We start from the raw sequence: 14,457 nt of genomic DNA, 5'->3' as shown, positions 1-14,457 counted from the left end.
ATTGTAAGCTTTGCTCTTTATATTTTTTTTATCTTCAACAATGTTTTATCTTCAGTCGGCCCCTGAGTTGTGTCCCTGTCAGAGTAAAGCTGAACAAATCATTTAAAGTGGAATGTAGGCCAAAGCCTAACACACAGTCAGATTCTACCATTTGTCATCCATTGAGGAAATGTGAGCCTGGTAATGCAATAATGCATAACACTGAATTAAACTTTCTTGTGAAAACGTATTGACACTTTTCCCGGCTCTTTTTTAAAGATAAATGTGCACACTCCATATATAGCCTTCATTCATTATTATTATTTTAAATAATAATATTAATTATTAAAAATGGAGGTTCTGCCTTTTATTTAGCTGTTTCCTCGGTGAATCATGATATCGGAGCTCTATTGAAGATGGCTTTTATTTAATTCACCACGCATGACAGCTACATGTATAAATGCTAATTTTTTAATTTTTACTTTTTAGAAACATGCAGAGAAGTGACGGCTATTCAATTCTGATAACGTATACTCAAATCGCCTGGAGTGATGTAACAGCTTCTTGTGATCCTAGAAGACAGTGGGCTGGCTCTCAGTCAGTCTCAGGTGGAGCTGCTGCTCAGACTTTCCAACACCACAACACAGTGGTACTGACACAGCACGGAGTGAAGATGACCTGACGGTAAGAACCATAGCTTTGAAAGCTTGCTTCTTTTCATTTTGTAGTTTTTTTTTTTTTTTTTTACTTCAAGTAGCTTCGCCACAAGGGAAACTGGTTATATGATCCTAGGGTACTGAATAACTTAATGGAAAGGGAAGGAGAATAATATCAACAAAATCAATAAATGTTTTTTTAAAAAGTCAAAGTAAAGCCTGTCATTGCTTGTGATGATGGAGTTTATACTGAATGTTTGTTCACTTTGGGTCACAGTCTCTTTGGTGCCAAACGCCTGCTCTTGTGGGGAAGATTTGGACTTGAAGGTCTCTATGTGAAGCATTGGGAGTCATGACTGACTTATGGTTGGTGTCTGTCCCTCTGGACAAAATCAGTTTAACCAGTGTGGAGAAACTGAAGCGCACCATCGCCAAAACAAACCTGGCCTCCTGCTTCAAGTTCTCCATCCCGGATCTCAAGGTGAGGCTTTGTATGGTCAGTCCTAATGAGGACCCTGATGCAGCCAAGTCAACTCTACAGATTAAATATGTACATAAGGTGTGGTTGGGGAAGGGTCTCCCTTCTTGAGCTGAAAGAGCAGTGGTGTCATAAACAAAGAGTAAGAGTTGCTTCTGTGTTTACACCGGTGCAGTACAGTGCAGTTGTTGAGGAGGATGATGGTGTTTGGTGTCCTTCTCTGGTGAAGGGATAAAGGCTCAGGTTGCTCTCTACAGTTTGAGGCAAAATTTCCATCTGACCCATTTCACTCAACATGATCAACGTTCACTTCGGCTGCCAGGAACCTTAAAGGGGACATATGATGCTGCATTTTCGTCTTCATGCTTGTGTTTTGGGATTCTACTACAACCTGTTTACATACTTTAATCTTCAAAAAACACATTCTTTTTCTCATACGGTCCATCTGAATATACTCTATTGACTCTCTGTCCAAAACACTCCGTTTTATCGCCTGTCCCTTTAAGATCCCATCCCGAAAAAGCCCAGGCTCAGATTGGCTTGCAAAAAAAACTATGCTGCACCTTTTTCAAAAGAAGTTCTGAAGCCTTGGGTGGAGATACTCAGATAGGGGACTTTTTCATGATATATCCCCTTTAACAGCAGTTTGTCATTTCCATCAAGGGTTCATAAGCCTTGCAATTCTGGTTTTAAATATGATATGTGGACATCTGAGGCTGTATCTTTAAAGCCAGTGTGTTCGCAAGTCATTACAAATGCATAACTGTTGCTTGCCTTTCATGATTTGAGCGCTCTATATCAAATCCATGACACATCAGCCACAGTAACACTGACTGTACTGTCTCTGCTGTGAGCCCAGGTGGGAATACTGGACAGTCTGTTTAGCGTGTCAGAAGATCTCTCCAAGCTCGACACACTGACTGAAAGGTAAAAAAACTAAAAAAGAATGATGAACCAAATTGAATACGTTGATACACATTAAACCCTTTTGTCTTAGTGGTCAATGAACATTTGTAGCTAAATGTGCAGCTTTGTCCTTGATTAAGACTCTGAGATCGTCCGCACTATGATTAATTCATGATCCAGGTTAGCAGACAGGTAGTTTTCCCTCCTGATTTTAAATTCATTGTTGTTGCATCCATAAGTGGGGAAGTCATAGCCTATTTGGGACATGAAAATGTAACCTCAGAAGATCAAACCAGACAGATTATGATCCAAAATTTAGCCCAGACTTGTTTTTTATCAGTCTAAACCATTGTTTTTTTTAATCCCTCCTTAGCTTGTGGCTTTCCTTGGATAAGTAAAACCCTTGGTTGGACATTAATAGTTCATTGTGGGCCTCAGTGTCAGAATTATCAGGAAGTAGATTTCCTGGAAAGAAGCCAATAAATGATTAAACTTGCATCTGAATAAATAACAAGATAGTTGAGGCATCTCTGTAGTAGTAACACATTTGTTTTCCCGCTTGCCCGGTCAGTGTGACTAAAAAAACCCTCCAGTGTATGAGGGATGTGATGGAGCAGTCCGCTGACAAAGTGCAGGAAAACACCTTAGCCAATGGAGGTGAGTCCAACACAAACACACATGCTGAGGGTGCTAATTACATTGTACAGAAACTCATTAAGTAAGTGAAAAGAAGCCACAGGTTTCTGCACGCTGTGAGTGAGACTGAGAGCTACTAACATCCGCTCCCACACACACACACATTCAAAGACTGATCCCTTTACTTTGTGTAGGCCTCTTCAACAGACTAACCAGTGTCTCTGATCACTTTCCCCCATCAGACCACGGCATGAGTCAGTCAGCCGTCTTGTCGCCCCTGAAAGCTTACCTCCAGTCTCTCAGGGGTATTTTATTTATCTGCTGGAGTGCAGTGCTGCTGTGTGAATCTTTCTATAAAGCGTGCCTTCTTGCAGTGCTTTTGCCCTTGTGTTTTTATGAACGGCACCCCTTATTTCACCCTGTGTTGGTGTGTGTTTACGGTTGCAATTTTTTTTAGGTTTTCTGGTTAGGTTGTGACTTCTAGTGTGTGTTTCTCAGTGGACCTGATGAGCTACATCACCAAGTTTCAGTGGGACAAAGCCAAGTATCCGACAGCTCTGCCTCTGTCCAGCCTGGCAGACATCATCAACAAGGTACTGACTCATTAGAAATGAGGATATGCACACACAGGAGGACATGTGAGTATAGTTATGATTTACTATAGCCACAATCACCTTAAAGGGGCACTCAGGCAATTTATCATTAAATGTATAGCACTTGTGAGACACAAAAGAAACGGTGAAAGTCCCAGTGAAATGGAAATCCTTGGGCAGGATGAATAAACAACACGAAAATGCAAAATTCTCTGCTGCCATTATTTTGCATCAAAACTATTAGCGGCAGGGAGCATGATTTCCTTTCTCAGAACAGTTTTGAGGTAACCACATGTTCCTGCTGTTGTTTACATGTCCCGTTTGTCAGGAAGTGTCCCAGATGGAGAAGGAATTAAAATCTCGAGCTTCCGCGTACAACAGTGTGAAAATGAGCCTCGACCACAGACTGGAGTGAGTGACGTATTAAATACAAAAAAAGACTTGCAATATATCAAGTATGACATGATGAACTGGAAATGTCTGTGTTTCCAGTGGGACTTTGCAAACTCGCTGTCTGAATGACGTAGTGATGAGGGAAGACCTGGTGGTCTCAGAGTACCTCACCACTCTACTGGTACTGGTGAGCAGGTCGGTATGACACTAAAGGTTATTCTACCCTCATTTGATGGTACGACACAAATTTTTGCGTGTGTGTGTATTCATAAATGTATTTTTTTGTCACAGAGGGAGCTACCTGCAGTGGGAGAGGACCTACGAGTCTTTGTCAGAGTTTGTGGTTCCACGGTCCAGCAGGTAAGGGGGGTCTGTATGCACTCTTGGCAGTAAGACAAGCCATTTCACTGGATCCCAGTAGAAGTGCACCAGCAAAAGCCCAGAGTCCTTGTTCTCAGCATCCGAAAGGTCACGCTAAGTACGCACAGGTGTTCCATTACCGGCAGAAAGTAAGAGTCTGTGCAGCTTGGATCAGTTCTTTGTAGACTGATCTATATTAAAGCAAGAACTAAACAGTGCTGTCAACCCCCAATTTATCATGAATGAATTGTTAACTCTTAAAAAGTAAAACAAACAAAAAAAGGAGTCTCCAGAGCCCTCCAGCATCAGATTAAGTCCTGACAGTTTCTCCACATAACGTCACAGTTTAAAGGGAAATATTAGTTTGTCAGTGCCTCTGAAATAAAAAGATTAGGACACTAAACGTCTTTATTGGTGCTTATACACTTATAACAGTGAAACAGCGAAATGGAACATAAGCCATTATACATATTATAACTTACACCTACTGTGAAATGTCTTTCATGAAAACAACTTTAATGAGATTGTTTGACGCATTTCCATTATTGCTACAGTCATAACTATAATTAAATCTGGGTACATGCATCAGACTGTCTTTTCACAGGAAACTCAGTTAGGTTTAGGCAACAAAACTACTTGGTTAGGTTTAGGAAACAAAATGACTTAGTTAGGTTTAGAAATAGATTTTTTCATTTGGGTTAAATAACCACAGAAGTACCGTTACTGAAGAACAAAAGTTACGTGACAAAAACATTGACTGTATATATACAATATATACAAGACTAATGACAAAGCAAACAATGGTTCTACTGACCTTTTGCGCTGACCTGATGATGAACATTAATGTTTGTACCAAATGTTTAGCAAGCTAACATGGCAAGCATATTAGCTAGCCATGTCAGCAAGTTGGGCACCATTTAAGCTTCACAATGCATGATAGCCAGTCTTTTATTACATGGCAGTATAAAAGTACATCATAGTGTTTACTTTATTTTACTCTTTGGTGTCTTTCAGTGTGACCTGTTGCTGCATGTTCTCACATGGCGCTCTAATTTTCTGTCATTGTTTCCTGTGACTATCAGGAAGCTGTACGAGGACGGAGAAGGTGGCGTTTTCTCTGTCACACTTTTCAAAAGAGCCGTGTGTGAATTCAAAGCCAAAGCCCAGGAGAGCAAGTAAGCGGGGCCGGATTGCAGGGAAAGTATCCCATCTAGTCAAAGTTGTTTTGTTGGTGTCAATTACCATAGTGTAGCCTATGACCCATACAGGTTCACCGTGCGTGAGTACAGCTTCGATCTGGAGGCCAAGAAGCAGCAGGAGATGAGGCAGCACAAGGCTCACAAGAAGGAGCAATACGTGAGTCCGACATCATAGATCGGAAGGTTTTTGGAATTTGTGTGTATGTTTGTTGTGTATTATAAAAGCCAATGCCTCCTTCATAGGGAATCTTTGTGCGTTGGCTGAAGGTGAATTTCAGTGAGGTGTTTGTTGCCTGGATTCACTTGAAGGCATTGAGGATATTTGTGGAATCAGTCCTCAGGTCAGTGCAAGTGGTATCCTTTCAAATACATGTGATTAATTTTCCCTGTGAGTAGACTCATGAGGGTATCTCCTGCTATAGGTATGGAATACCGGTGAGCTACCAGGCTCTTGTGCTGCGCACGGACAAGAAGCGTTCGAAGAAACTGAAAAAAGAACTAGACTCACTGTTCGTACACCTGGACCCCACTGCCACCGCCAGCAAGACACACGTAAGAGGCTAGCTTACAACCACTAATAGAATCAGCTGATAGAATTGACACAGGTGACCTAATTGTGGTACTTTCAGTCATGTGATGACACTTGAGCAAGAAGAAGACTGCTAGCAATGCTAGTCGTGTAGTAGTCAAGATCTCAAAATTGCCTGGGTAAAAAAACTTGATCAGAATGGTGCACAGAAAAACACCCCTGCAGTACATTATTGGTTTTAACTGGTTTCAAGTTGGGTTTTCTGTGTTGTTCTGTCTCCCTCTGCCAAGCAGACAAGCTGTGACATCCCAGAACTCTGTCAGCATGAGTACTTCTCTTACATCTGCTACCATATCAACACCAATCTGCTGGAGATCAGCTAGCAGTCCGCAAAGAGAGAACACAAAGACCAAGGAATGAGGGCTCTGTGGGCCAGCAACAGAAAGAAATACAAATCGTCCTTGAATATCTTGGTTTAGAATGTATCATCAGCCAGAAACAACTGTGCAGCTTCCCTTGGACAACAGTGTACATAATCTTGTCAGATGAGCAGTTGATGGTCCTCTACACCACAACATCAGCTGACCACGGTCTACGATTTGTGACTGGGGAATCATTTAAACGTGCAAAAACATGGACTTCATATATTAATATCAGCGTGCAGCTTTAGGCAATTTAAGCGAGCACATCTTCCTAGCAACCTAAAAAACGTGTGATAAAGTATGTCACCAGGGACGGTTGCACATTATTCAACACAACAGACCTGTCAATATATAAATGCTTTTAAATGTAATGCTATCAATGGTGGAAGCACAACTCAGTTATTTTACTTGAGTAAAAGTACCGGGGTACCGGGGGTTACCACCAGTAACTATGGGTGTCGCCAACATAACTTATGTAAAAGTACACAAGTGTTATCAGCTAAATGTACATAATGTATCAAAGTAAACACGTTTGTTCTGCAGAAAACTAACATGTTATTATATTCATTATATTGTATGATTATATGTAGGCGGTATACTGAAACAACAGGGCGTACGTAGCATTTTCATTTAGCCACTTGTTAGCAACCGCTCTTTTTGAACAAGCTTTTAAAATAATGTGAGGGGTATTTACAGATGGATTTTATGTTAACCACAGACCTTATTTCAGGCATCTTACCAAAAGTCCATTCAAAAAACCCATTGACTTTGAGACGAGAGAACAGGAAGTGCATAAATAAAGTCGTATGTGACTGCGTGGGAGCAGTGTGAAGTCTGATACATTGCCTCAAGTGAGGTCACTCAAGTCAGCGTTGGTTGGGGCTGAAGACTACAAGTTGGCAAATGAAAAAAACGTGGAGGTGTAGAGTTAGAAAGATGTGAGCTTACTAGCCGCTACTAGCATAACACATTTCTGACCAAACTGGTCATTTGCATTGTGGGGAATGTAGGAACGAAGAAGAATGTGTGAAATAAAAAAATAGTTCTCTGGTTGTGCTGCATTGATTTTGATTCATTATTGAAAAAGTGCCCATCAGATGGTAATGCTAAATCCGTTGATTGCTCTTATACACTTATATACGGTGGTTTAGTCCAGCGGTTCCTGACCCGCAGCCTCAGACCCCCTTCAAAAGGCCACAAGATAAATCTGAGAGGTCGTGAGAGGATTAATGAGGTAGGAATAAGGAAGAGAACATACATTTGCTGCAAAAAAATATTTAATTTTTTTGTGAAATGTTGGCCAATTTTACCTATTTGGCCCTTAAATTCTTATCTCAATGAAATCGTCACTAATCCAGAGGATAAATGTATCTTTGCAGTAACTGCTAACAACTTGTATATCTGAAACGTGACAGCAAGTCCCAACTACAATGCTTGTGGTTGTAATGGGCAAACGAGACAAAATGACATATGAATTATGTATGGAAATTCATATCTCAACACTTAGCTCACATATACAGTATGAAGGATGGACTATAGTGCAGTAGTATTAAGTCACATGAAAAGCAAATAATTAAGCAGCAGTTCCAAAAAACTTGGCTACTTTCCACCACTGAATGCGATACAGCACATGATCACCAGAGAGTGCACTATCTCTGCTCTGTGCGGCGACTATTTAACAGCATTTCTGCTGTCATGAATTATATTTGATCAATCAAAATGTTTGATGCTGGAAGATATCCTTGGATATTAACAACAAGTAAAACATTCCAGTACTCGCTATAACGCAAAATGTGTTTACCTTCTAGCTTTCAAATGGACAACATGGCTTTAACCACTGTGGGGAAGGATTAGAGTTTGTCTGTATTATGGGATGATTCATGCAGCTCTTTTAATTGTTGGCAAAGTTGTATTTGCAAGAAAACAAGCTACATATTGCATCACCCAGACATGATAAGGACCTGCTCCCTCTCTTCTCTCAGTGTGTGTGTGTGTGTGTGTGTGTGTGTGTGTGTGTGTGTGTGTGTGTGTGTGTGTGTGTGTGTGTTTTGAGAATGAGTGAGTGAGAGAGAGAGAGAGAGAGAGAGAGAGAGGGAGAGGTGTAGGAAGTGTTGGGGAAAGCTGGCTGCTCAAGCTGTGCCATTCAGTGCATGAAACAGCCCTGAAGTGGAAACGTTTACGCGCAGAAATAATGTACTTCCCCTCTGGTTAGTGCGCTTTACTTCAACATTATAATATACATATTTATTCTGTCCAGCATTGAATTAAAATGTGGACGGTTCCGAGGCCAAAATACAGAACGGATTTGTGCACCGAGGGGGAGATTGCTGTGAACATTGGCGGAGTCCGAGTGGTGCTTTTCGGGGACGCTCTGAACCGCTACCCGGAGAGCAGACTGGCCGAGCTGCTGAACTGCTCAACCCAGGATCATGAGGTCATCGCCGCGCTCTGCGACGACTTCGACCCGGGCAGAAAAGAGTTTTACTTCGACCGGGATCCCGACGCCTTCAAGTGCATCATCGACGTGTACTACTTCGGTGAGATCCACATCAAACCCGGCATCTGCCCCATCTGCTTCATCAAGGAGATGGAGTTCTGGAAAATAGACCAAGCAGTTCTGGATGAGTGCTGTAAAAGCTACCTGAGCGAGAAGGAAGAGGAGCTCACAGAGATTGCCAACAAAGTGAAAGTGATTCTGGAGGACCTGGAGGTGGATCGGTGCATCACGCGCGCCCAGCGGTGCCAGAGGTCCCTGTGGAGGCTGATGGAGAAGCCGGGCTCCTCCATGCCGGCGCGCGTAATTGCCATCGCGTCCTTCCTCTCGGTCCTGGTCTCGGCGCTGGTGATGTGCGTGGGGACCATCCCGGAGCTCCAGGTGGCGGACGCCGAGGGAAAGCTGGTGGAGCACCCGATCCTGGAGGCGATCGAGACCGCCTGCATGCTGTGGTTCACCGCGGAGTACCTGCTGCGCCTCGCCTCCTCTCCGAACAAGCTGCACTTCGCGTTCTCCTTCATGAACGTCATAGACTTCATGGCCATCATTCCCTTCTACGTGGTCCTGTCCCTCACCTACCTCGGCACCAGCTCCATGATGGAGTTGACCAACGTCCAGCAGGCTGTCCAGGCGCTCCGCATCTTGCGCATCGCGCGCGTTTTCAAGCTGGCGCGCCACTCCTCCGGGCTGCAGACCCTGACCTACGCGCTCAAGAACAGCCTGAAAGAGCTGGGCCTGCTGCTCATGTACATGGGCGTGGGGATCTTCGTGTTCTCGGCGCTGGCCTACACCATGGAGCAAAGCCACCCGGAGACTCTCTTCAGGAGCATCCCGCAGTCGTTCTGGTGGGCCATCATCACGATGACCACGGTGGGCTACGGGGACATCTACCCAAAGACCACGCTGGGCAAGTGCAACGCGGCCGTGAGCTTCCTGTGCGGGGTGATAGCCATCGCCCTGCCCATCCACCCCATCATCAACAACTTCGTGGTGTTCTACAACAAGCAGAGAGTGCTGGAGACCGCGGCGAAGCACGAGGTGGAGCTGATGGAGCTGAAGTCTGGCAGGGACGCGCGCAGGAAGAGCAGGGATTGAGATGAGACTTTGAACGCAACAGTAGTATAAGAGTCCAGTCAGAGACAAGTAGAGACTTTTCCAAGAGCTTTTGAAAATGAAGTGAAAGTGAAAAGTGAAATTTAAAAAAAAAAAAAAAGTATTTAACACATCAACCAAAGTTAATCTATACAATTGGGACCTTGACATTAAGACAACGAGACACTTTTTTTTATGGTCACACACATTGGGACAGCTCCATGCAGTGACACCTGTACATTGCATGCTGTCTTTACACAGCTTTGTTGTTTCTGTTGCTGGGCAGACTGTGCCAGGTGCTGTTTGGTCCAGTTATTTTGTCCATAACTCTCGCTGTTGTGAAGCTGTTGTTATCATTGAATTAAAAGTTGATTTGAATTGACACAAACTTGTGCACCGCGGATCATTTAAACCGACACATTAAACCTGCTAACTAAGGTGGGACAAGTTTCCAGACTTCAACAATAATGATAAAAGCGACGCAGAAGCCTTTGGCTCACAGCACACATCAAGTTGAATACATTTGATATGTTATATAAATAGGGTCCCCTGCTTTGGTAGCAAATATATGAGATAAGGGACTATAATTGGACCAGTGTGGGTGGATTCACAACTGCTATCATTGGAAGACATGCATTCAATTAGATAAGCTTAAGTATGACTACAACTGAGTCATTTATTGCAGCCCCCCTAAAAAATGTATCTCTTTAATTAAATTATACTAAATTTGATTGTAGACGAATGCCTTGTGCTCATATTTTGTGTTGTTCTGGGCCCTTTGTGTCTGGCTGACCCTACTGGCCAGTGGGCAGATGTGATTATTAATTCCCTCTGGGCCATGGATTGATTACTGAACGGGCCCACCAAGCACAGGCCCAGGGGCCCGAAGTGTGAGGCCCTTGGCCTTCACCTGCAAATTGTCTCAATGTCAAAGAGACATTTTACATTTTGAACCAGTAAAAGATTGAAATGACCACAAAGAAACATAAAACGACTACAAAGATACCAATGAACTGCAAAGAGATGCAAAACAGCAGCAAAGGCACACAAAGAGACTCACAACGACTATGAAAAGGAGCAACTCAACCTCAAAGAGACACAGAATGGCTAGAAATAGACACAAATCAACTACAAAGACATTCAAAACGACTACAAAAGATCAAAATAATTATAATGTGAAACAAAAAAACTACAAAAAGACACAAAATTACAACAAAAGGATCAAAATAACTTTAAAGTCCGCCCATGGTTTGGACAGATAGGAAATTCAAAAAAGCAACTTTTAAACAATAATAAGAAGTGGGCTTTCATACTGTTGCAAAAGTGTAAGGATTTCTTCTATAAAAAAATGTTTTTATTTATTAATCTTTAGTCCAGACGACATCTAACCCAACCTGACATTAACCACAGGTGACTACTGAACCTCTTTTGATGATGAAATCCACTCCCCCAGAGATGTGAACAAATATTCTGTCACAAAAAAACAATCCATCTATATTAATACAAGCTATGTGACCTTTATAAGCCTTGCTAAGTTTTCACAAATTGCATTTCCAAATCTTTTTTTATGAAAAGATACTTCATTTGAGTACTTTTTGTTGAAAAGGCATTCACTTGCTAACAGATACAGAGTGATGAAGGAAAACCTTTTGGACATAAATTAATGTGCTCCCATTATAAAAAGCTTTTTTTTTTACAAGATATGTTCGAGAAGTGCCTTAAAAGATTCTGATCTGACCACTGATTCTGGGTAACTAAATCCATATGAGGGCAACATAACCTCATCATATGTTTGTGTCTAATCATTTGTAAATTAACTAGATACTAAAACTGTCAAATTAATGGAGTGGAGTAAAAAGTGGAATATTTACCTAGGATGAAGTCGCATAAAATGGAACGGTACTGGAGTAAATGTTTCACAGGAGATAAATAACATTTGCAAAAACAAGAGTCCATGACTTTTTGTAAAATGTATTTGTGTTTAAAGAAGCAAGTCTGCGTGTGTTTCTTCCTGCTCAGTGAGCTGTCTCTCCAATGTGCCACAGTAAGGGTTCTATTGTTTCTTCCTGCAGCCATCTTGTATGAAAAACTAGATTATATTCCATTAAGAAGAGGTCAAAACGGGTCAGTGTGTGTGTGTGTGTGTGTGTGTGTAAACACATTTTCTAAGTTGCAGTATAAGTTTCTGTGTGAAGAGCTCCTGTGCATCGCGTGTGACACAATCCGAGGCGGTGGTCTGTGAGAAAACTGCCGTCCCCGGTGGGGGGAACACTTCAAAGTAAAGGCTGCACACGCCCACACACTCCACGCTAAGAAACACTCCCCTCCCTCCTCCACCCAACACCCCACCCGCTGCCTCCCTCCCACCTCCTCGTGCTCCGGCTCAGATATGATGAGCTGTCAGCTCCGCTGGCTGAGAGAGTGGTGTTTTCAGGGTGTGTAGGGATGCATAAACTTTCCGTGTGCTGCCCTCTGAAAAGGGGTGAAAAGGGAAGGATTGTTCATCAACACTAAAATTATGACATGAAAGATTCATGCGATGATGAAGGGATGTTAACTGACATTGACCTTAACCAGATATAGCACTTCATATGTTATGCATCAACGACCATTAAGGATGACTCAGTCTCCCCTGCTGTGTGCCTCACAGGTTGAGTTATGATGTTGCTGGCCAAAGTGCGAGACAAATTAAAAATGTGCAGCTGTTGCATGAACTTTCATGTTGCTACCGTACAACGTCTTCCTCTCCGTGGCCCTCCTCCATGGCGACCTGTAAACAAACCGCATCAAGGACGCGAGCACCTCCTCATCAATACCTGGCCTCCCCCAGAGTGCTTTGATGCTCCACAGCAGAGGTCTCCCACGATCCTCCCAGTCCCAGAGAGCGCATGTGCCCGGAAGAGGATTTGATGGGGAATAGGTTTTGGATCGATGAACGGTTTAATACTGACAATTAGTTATTCTCTTTTAATGAGTTCCCACTGGTCGTATAGGGGGGGGGCGTGTGCATGGGGGGGCGTTTAGAGGGAACGGAGTCTGTTCTTCTTCAGACTTGGAAGTCTTGCATGCAGCAACAGAATGTGATCACAGCGGAAAGCAACAAAAAAATGTAAACAAAAATTCAATGAGTTTTCCAGTCAGATTTTTTTTTGTTTTTATGCGGCGATGGCTTACAGAAGATGTGGTGTGGGGTTAGTTTTAAAGACAAGGATCCAACAGAGCTGCCCAAAGAATCTATTAGTGGAACATGACAAAAGAGAAATAAAATATCACAATAACAACACCAGCAGTGATTATTGGATTAATAATGTCGATAAGGTCTTTGTTATTCTGCATCCACAATCTTGGCGTTCAGTCCGATCTATAAACGCAATAAAAGACCACCAAAAGTTAAGGTGACAAAAGATTATCAGAGTTTAAAAAGGCTATTTGAATTTTTTTTTTTTGTTATTTTTATAATCTCTTTGTTCAAATCATAGTTCACATTTGGATTGAAATGACTGACAGGCTTAAAGGCACTTTAAGTTCCTGGGAGTGTAGTCCGTAGTGAGAGTCCATGCAGTCAGTTGCGTTTGTTGTTTTCATGGAAGCCCGCAGACACCAGAGGACATGTACTTCATGCTGGCATTCAGTTGGCAGATGACTTAGAGTTTAACAAAACAACACGTGCTTTGATCAAAGGAAGTCATATATATTTTGGTGATTTATGGGAAAATAGACTACAGCCCAGTGAAGAACATTTACTTATTTTGAAAAGGGAGGTAAAACCATTTTTGGGATGAAGCACATGCGTCCTCTTGAGAATTGTCTTACTCATTTCTCAGTATACTCATTTAACTACATAACTAACTAATGGATAGATAACGTTTCTGATCTGAAACTAAACAGTTTGGACGCACATGCACGAGACGGAGGTGGAGGTAACGAGCCATAACACCTCTGTTAAGGGGGTGATGTGCCAGTTTTGTTACGCTGCCCCTATGTGGCAAAAGAATCAGCCAATGCAGGTTTAGGCAAACTAAGAGGCTACTTACAACCTGTTGGTCACCAGAACAACTTCTACTTGGGGCCCGAAAAACACTTGGGTCAGTCCTGGACCAGGCTCAAAGGTCAGCTGGGCCAACATGCAATCTGAGTTTAGTTACTGGATAGAGTGAAATTGAGCTAGTATCAACTGAGCTCTAGTGTGGTAAAGAACCAATGTTTGTTAGATCAGTGGTTCTCAAATGGGGGTACGTGTACCCTTGGGGGTACGTGAAGGCACTCCAGGGGGTACGTGAGATTTTTAAAAAATATATTTAAAATTAGCATCCTTTCAAAAATCCTTTAAAAATAGTTATTTAATAAATATTCAATAAAATATAAGTGTAAGTTCATCAACTGAATTCAATGCAACAATGCAATTTTCAGTGTTTAATAAATCAGACACTGATGGCAGAGCGCTGTGTATTACATCTTTTTTTCAACCTAAAATGCTTTGCGCTGGTTAGGGGGTACTTGGCTGAAAAAATATTTCACAGGGGGAACATCACTGAAAAGAGGTTGAGAACCACTGTGTTAGATTAAAAACATTCAAATGTCTTGTTAGGTTCTATGTTTCTTTGAGTTTGTGTCTCTGAATTAAAATCAAAGCGGACTCTTACATGACAGATGCCAGTATGTGAATATGCATATTAACACATATAATATTATGTGATTTGAACACTTGTGTTCATAACAG

General features: G+C 42.2%; 2 protein-coding genes across 2 annotated transcripts; both read left to right on the top strand.

Annotated features, from left to right (window-relative positions):
• The first annotated feature begins 923 nt into the window (after window positions 1-923).
• On the top strand, window positions 924-6,112 carry LOC129103862 (V-type proton ATPase subunit C 1-B-like). The gene is made up of 12 exons (XM_054614483.1): window positions 924-1,116; window positions 1,973-2,040; window positions 2,591-2,676; window positions 3,154-3,248; window positions 3,577-3,659; window positions 3,741-3,836; window positions 3,933-4,001; window positions 5,084-5,176; window positions 5,270-5,357; window positions 5,444-5,541; window positions 5,623-5,752; window positions 6,020-6,112. Exons 1-12 carry the CDS (start codon window positions 988-990, stop codon window positions 6,110-6,112), a joined length of 1,128 nt encoding a protein of 375 aa, XP_054470458.1. The 5' UTR covers window positions 924-987.
• A 2,161-nt stretch (window positions 6,113-8,273) lies between these two features.
• Window positions 8,274-9,740, top strand: kcnf1b (potassium voltage-gated channel, subfamily F, member 1b). Its single transcript, XM_054614347.1, has one exon. The coding sequence runs from the start codon at window positions 8,421-8,423 to the stop codon at window positions 9,738-9,740; it is 1,320 nt and encodes a 439-aa protein (XP_054470322.1). The 5' UTR covers window positions 8,274-8,420.
• The last annotated feature ends 4,717 nt before the right edge of the window (window positions 9,741-14,457 follow it).

The sequence above is a fragment of the Anoplopoma fimbria genome, chromosome 15, assembly GCF_027596085.1.
Source record: "Anoplopoma fimbria isolate UVic2021 breed Golden Eagle Sablefish chromosome 15, Afim_UVic_2022, whole genome shotgun sequence".
Lineage (NCBI taxonomy): Eukaryota > Metazoa > Chordata > Actinopteri > Perciformes > Anoplopomatidae > Anoplopoma > Anoplopoma fimbria.
Note: the sequence above shows the minus strand (reverse complement) of the source record. Positions and strands in the feature narration are given on the sequence as shown.

Excerpts from the sequence above, each read along its gene's own strand:
- LOC129103862 (XM_054614483.1), top strand. The coding sequence starts at position 988 with ATGACTGACTTATGGTTGGTGTCTGTCCCTCTGGACAAAATCAGTTTA. Across the intron at positions 2,677-3,153 it reads AAACACCTTAGCCAATGGAG|TGGACCTGATGAGCTACATC; the intron begins GTGAGTCCAACA and ends TGTGTTTCTCAG. Across the intron at positions 5,177-5,269 it reads GCCAAAGCCCAGGAGAGCAA|GTTCACCGTGCGTGAGTACA; the intron begins GTAAGCGGGGCC and ends TGACCCATACAG.
- kcnf1b (XM_054614347.1), top strand. The coding sequence starts at position 8,421 with ATGTGGACGGTTCCGAGGCCAAAATACAGAACGGATTTGTGCACCGAG.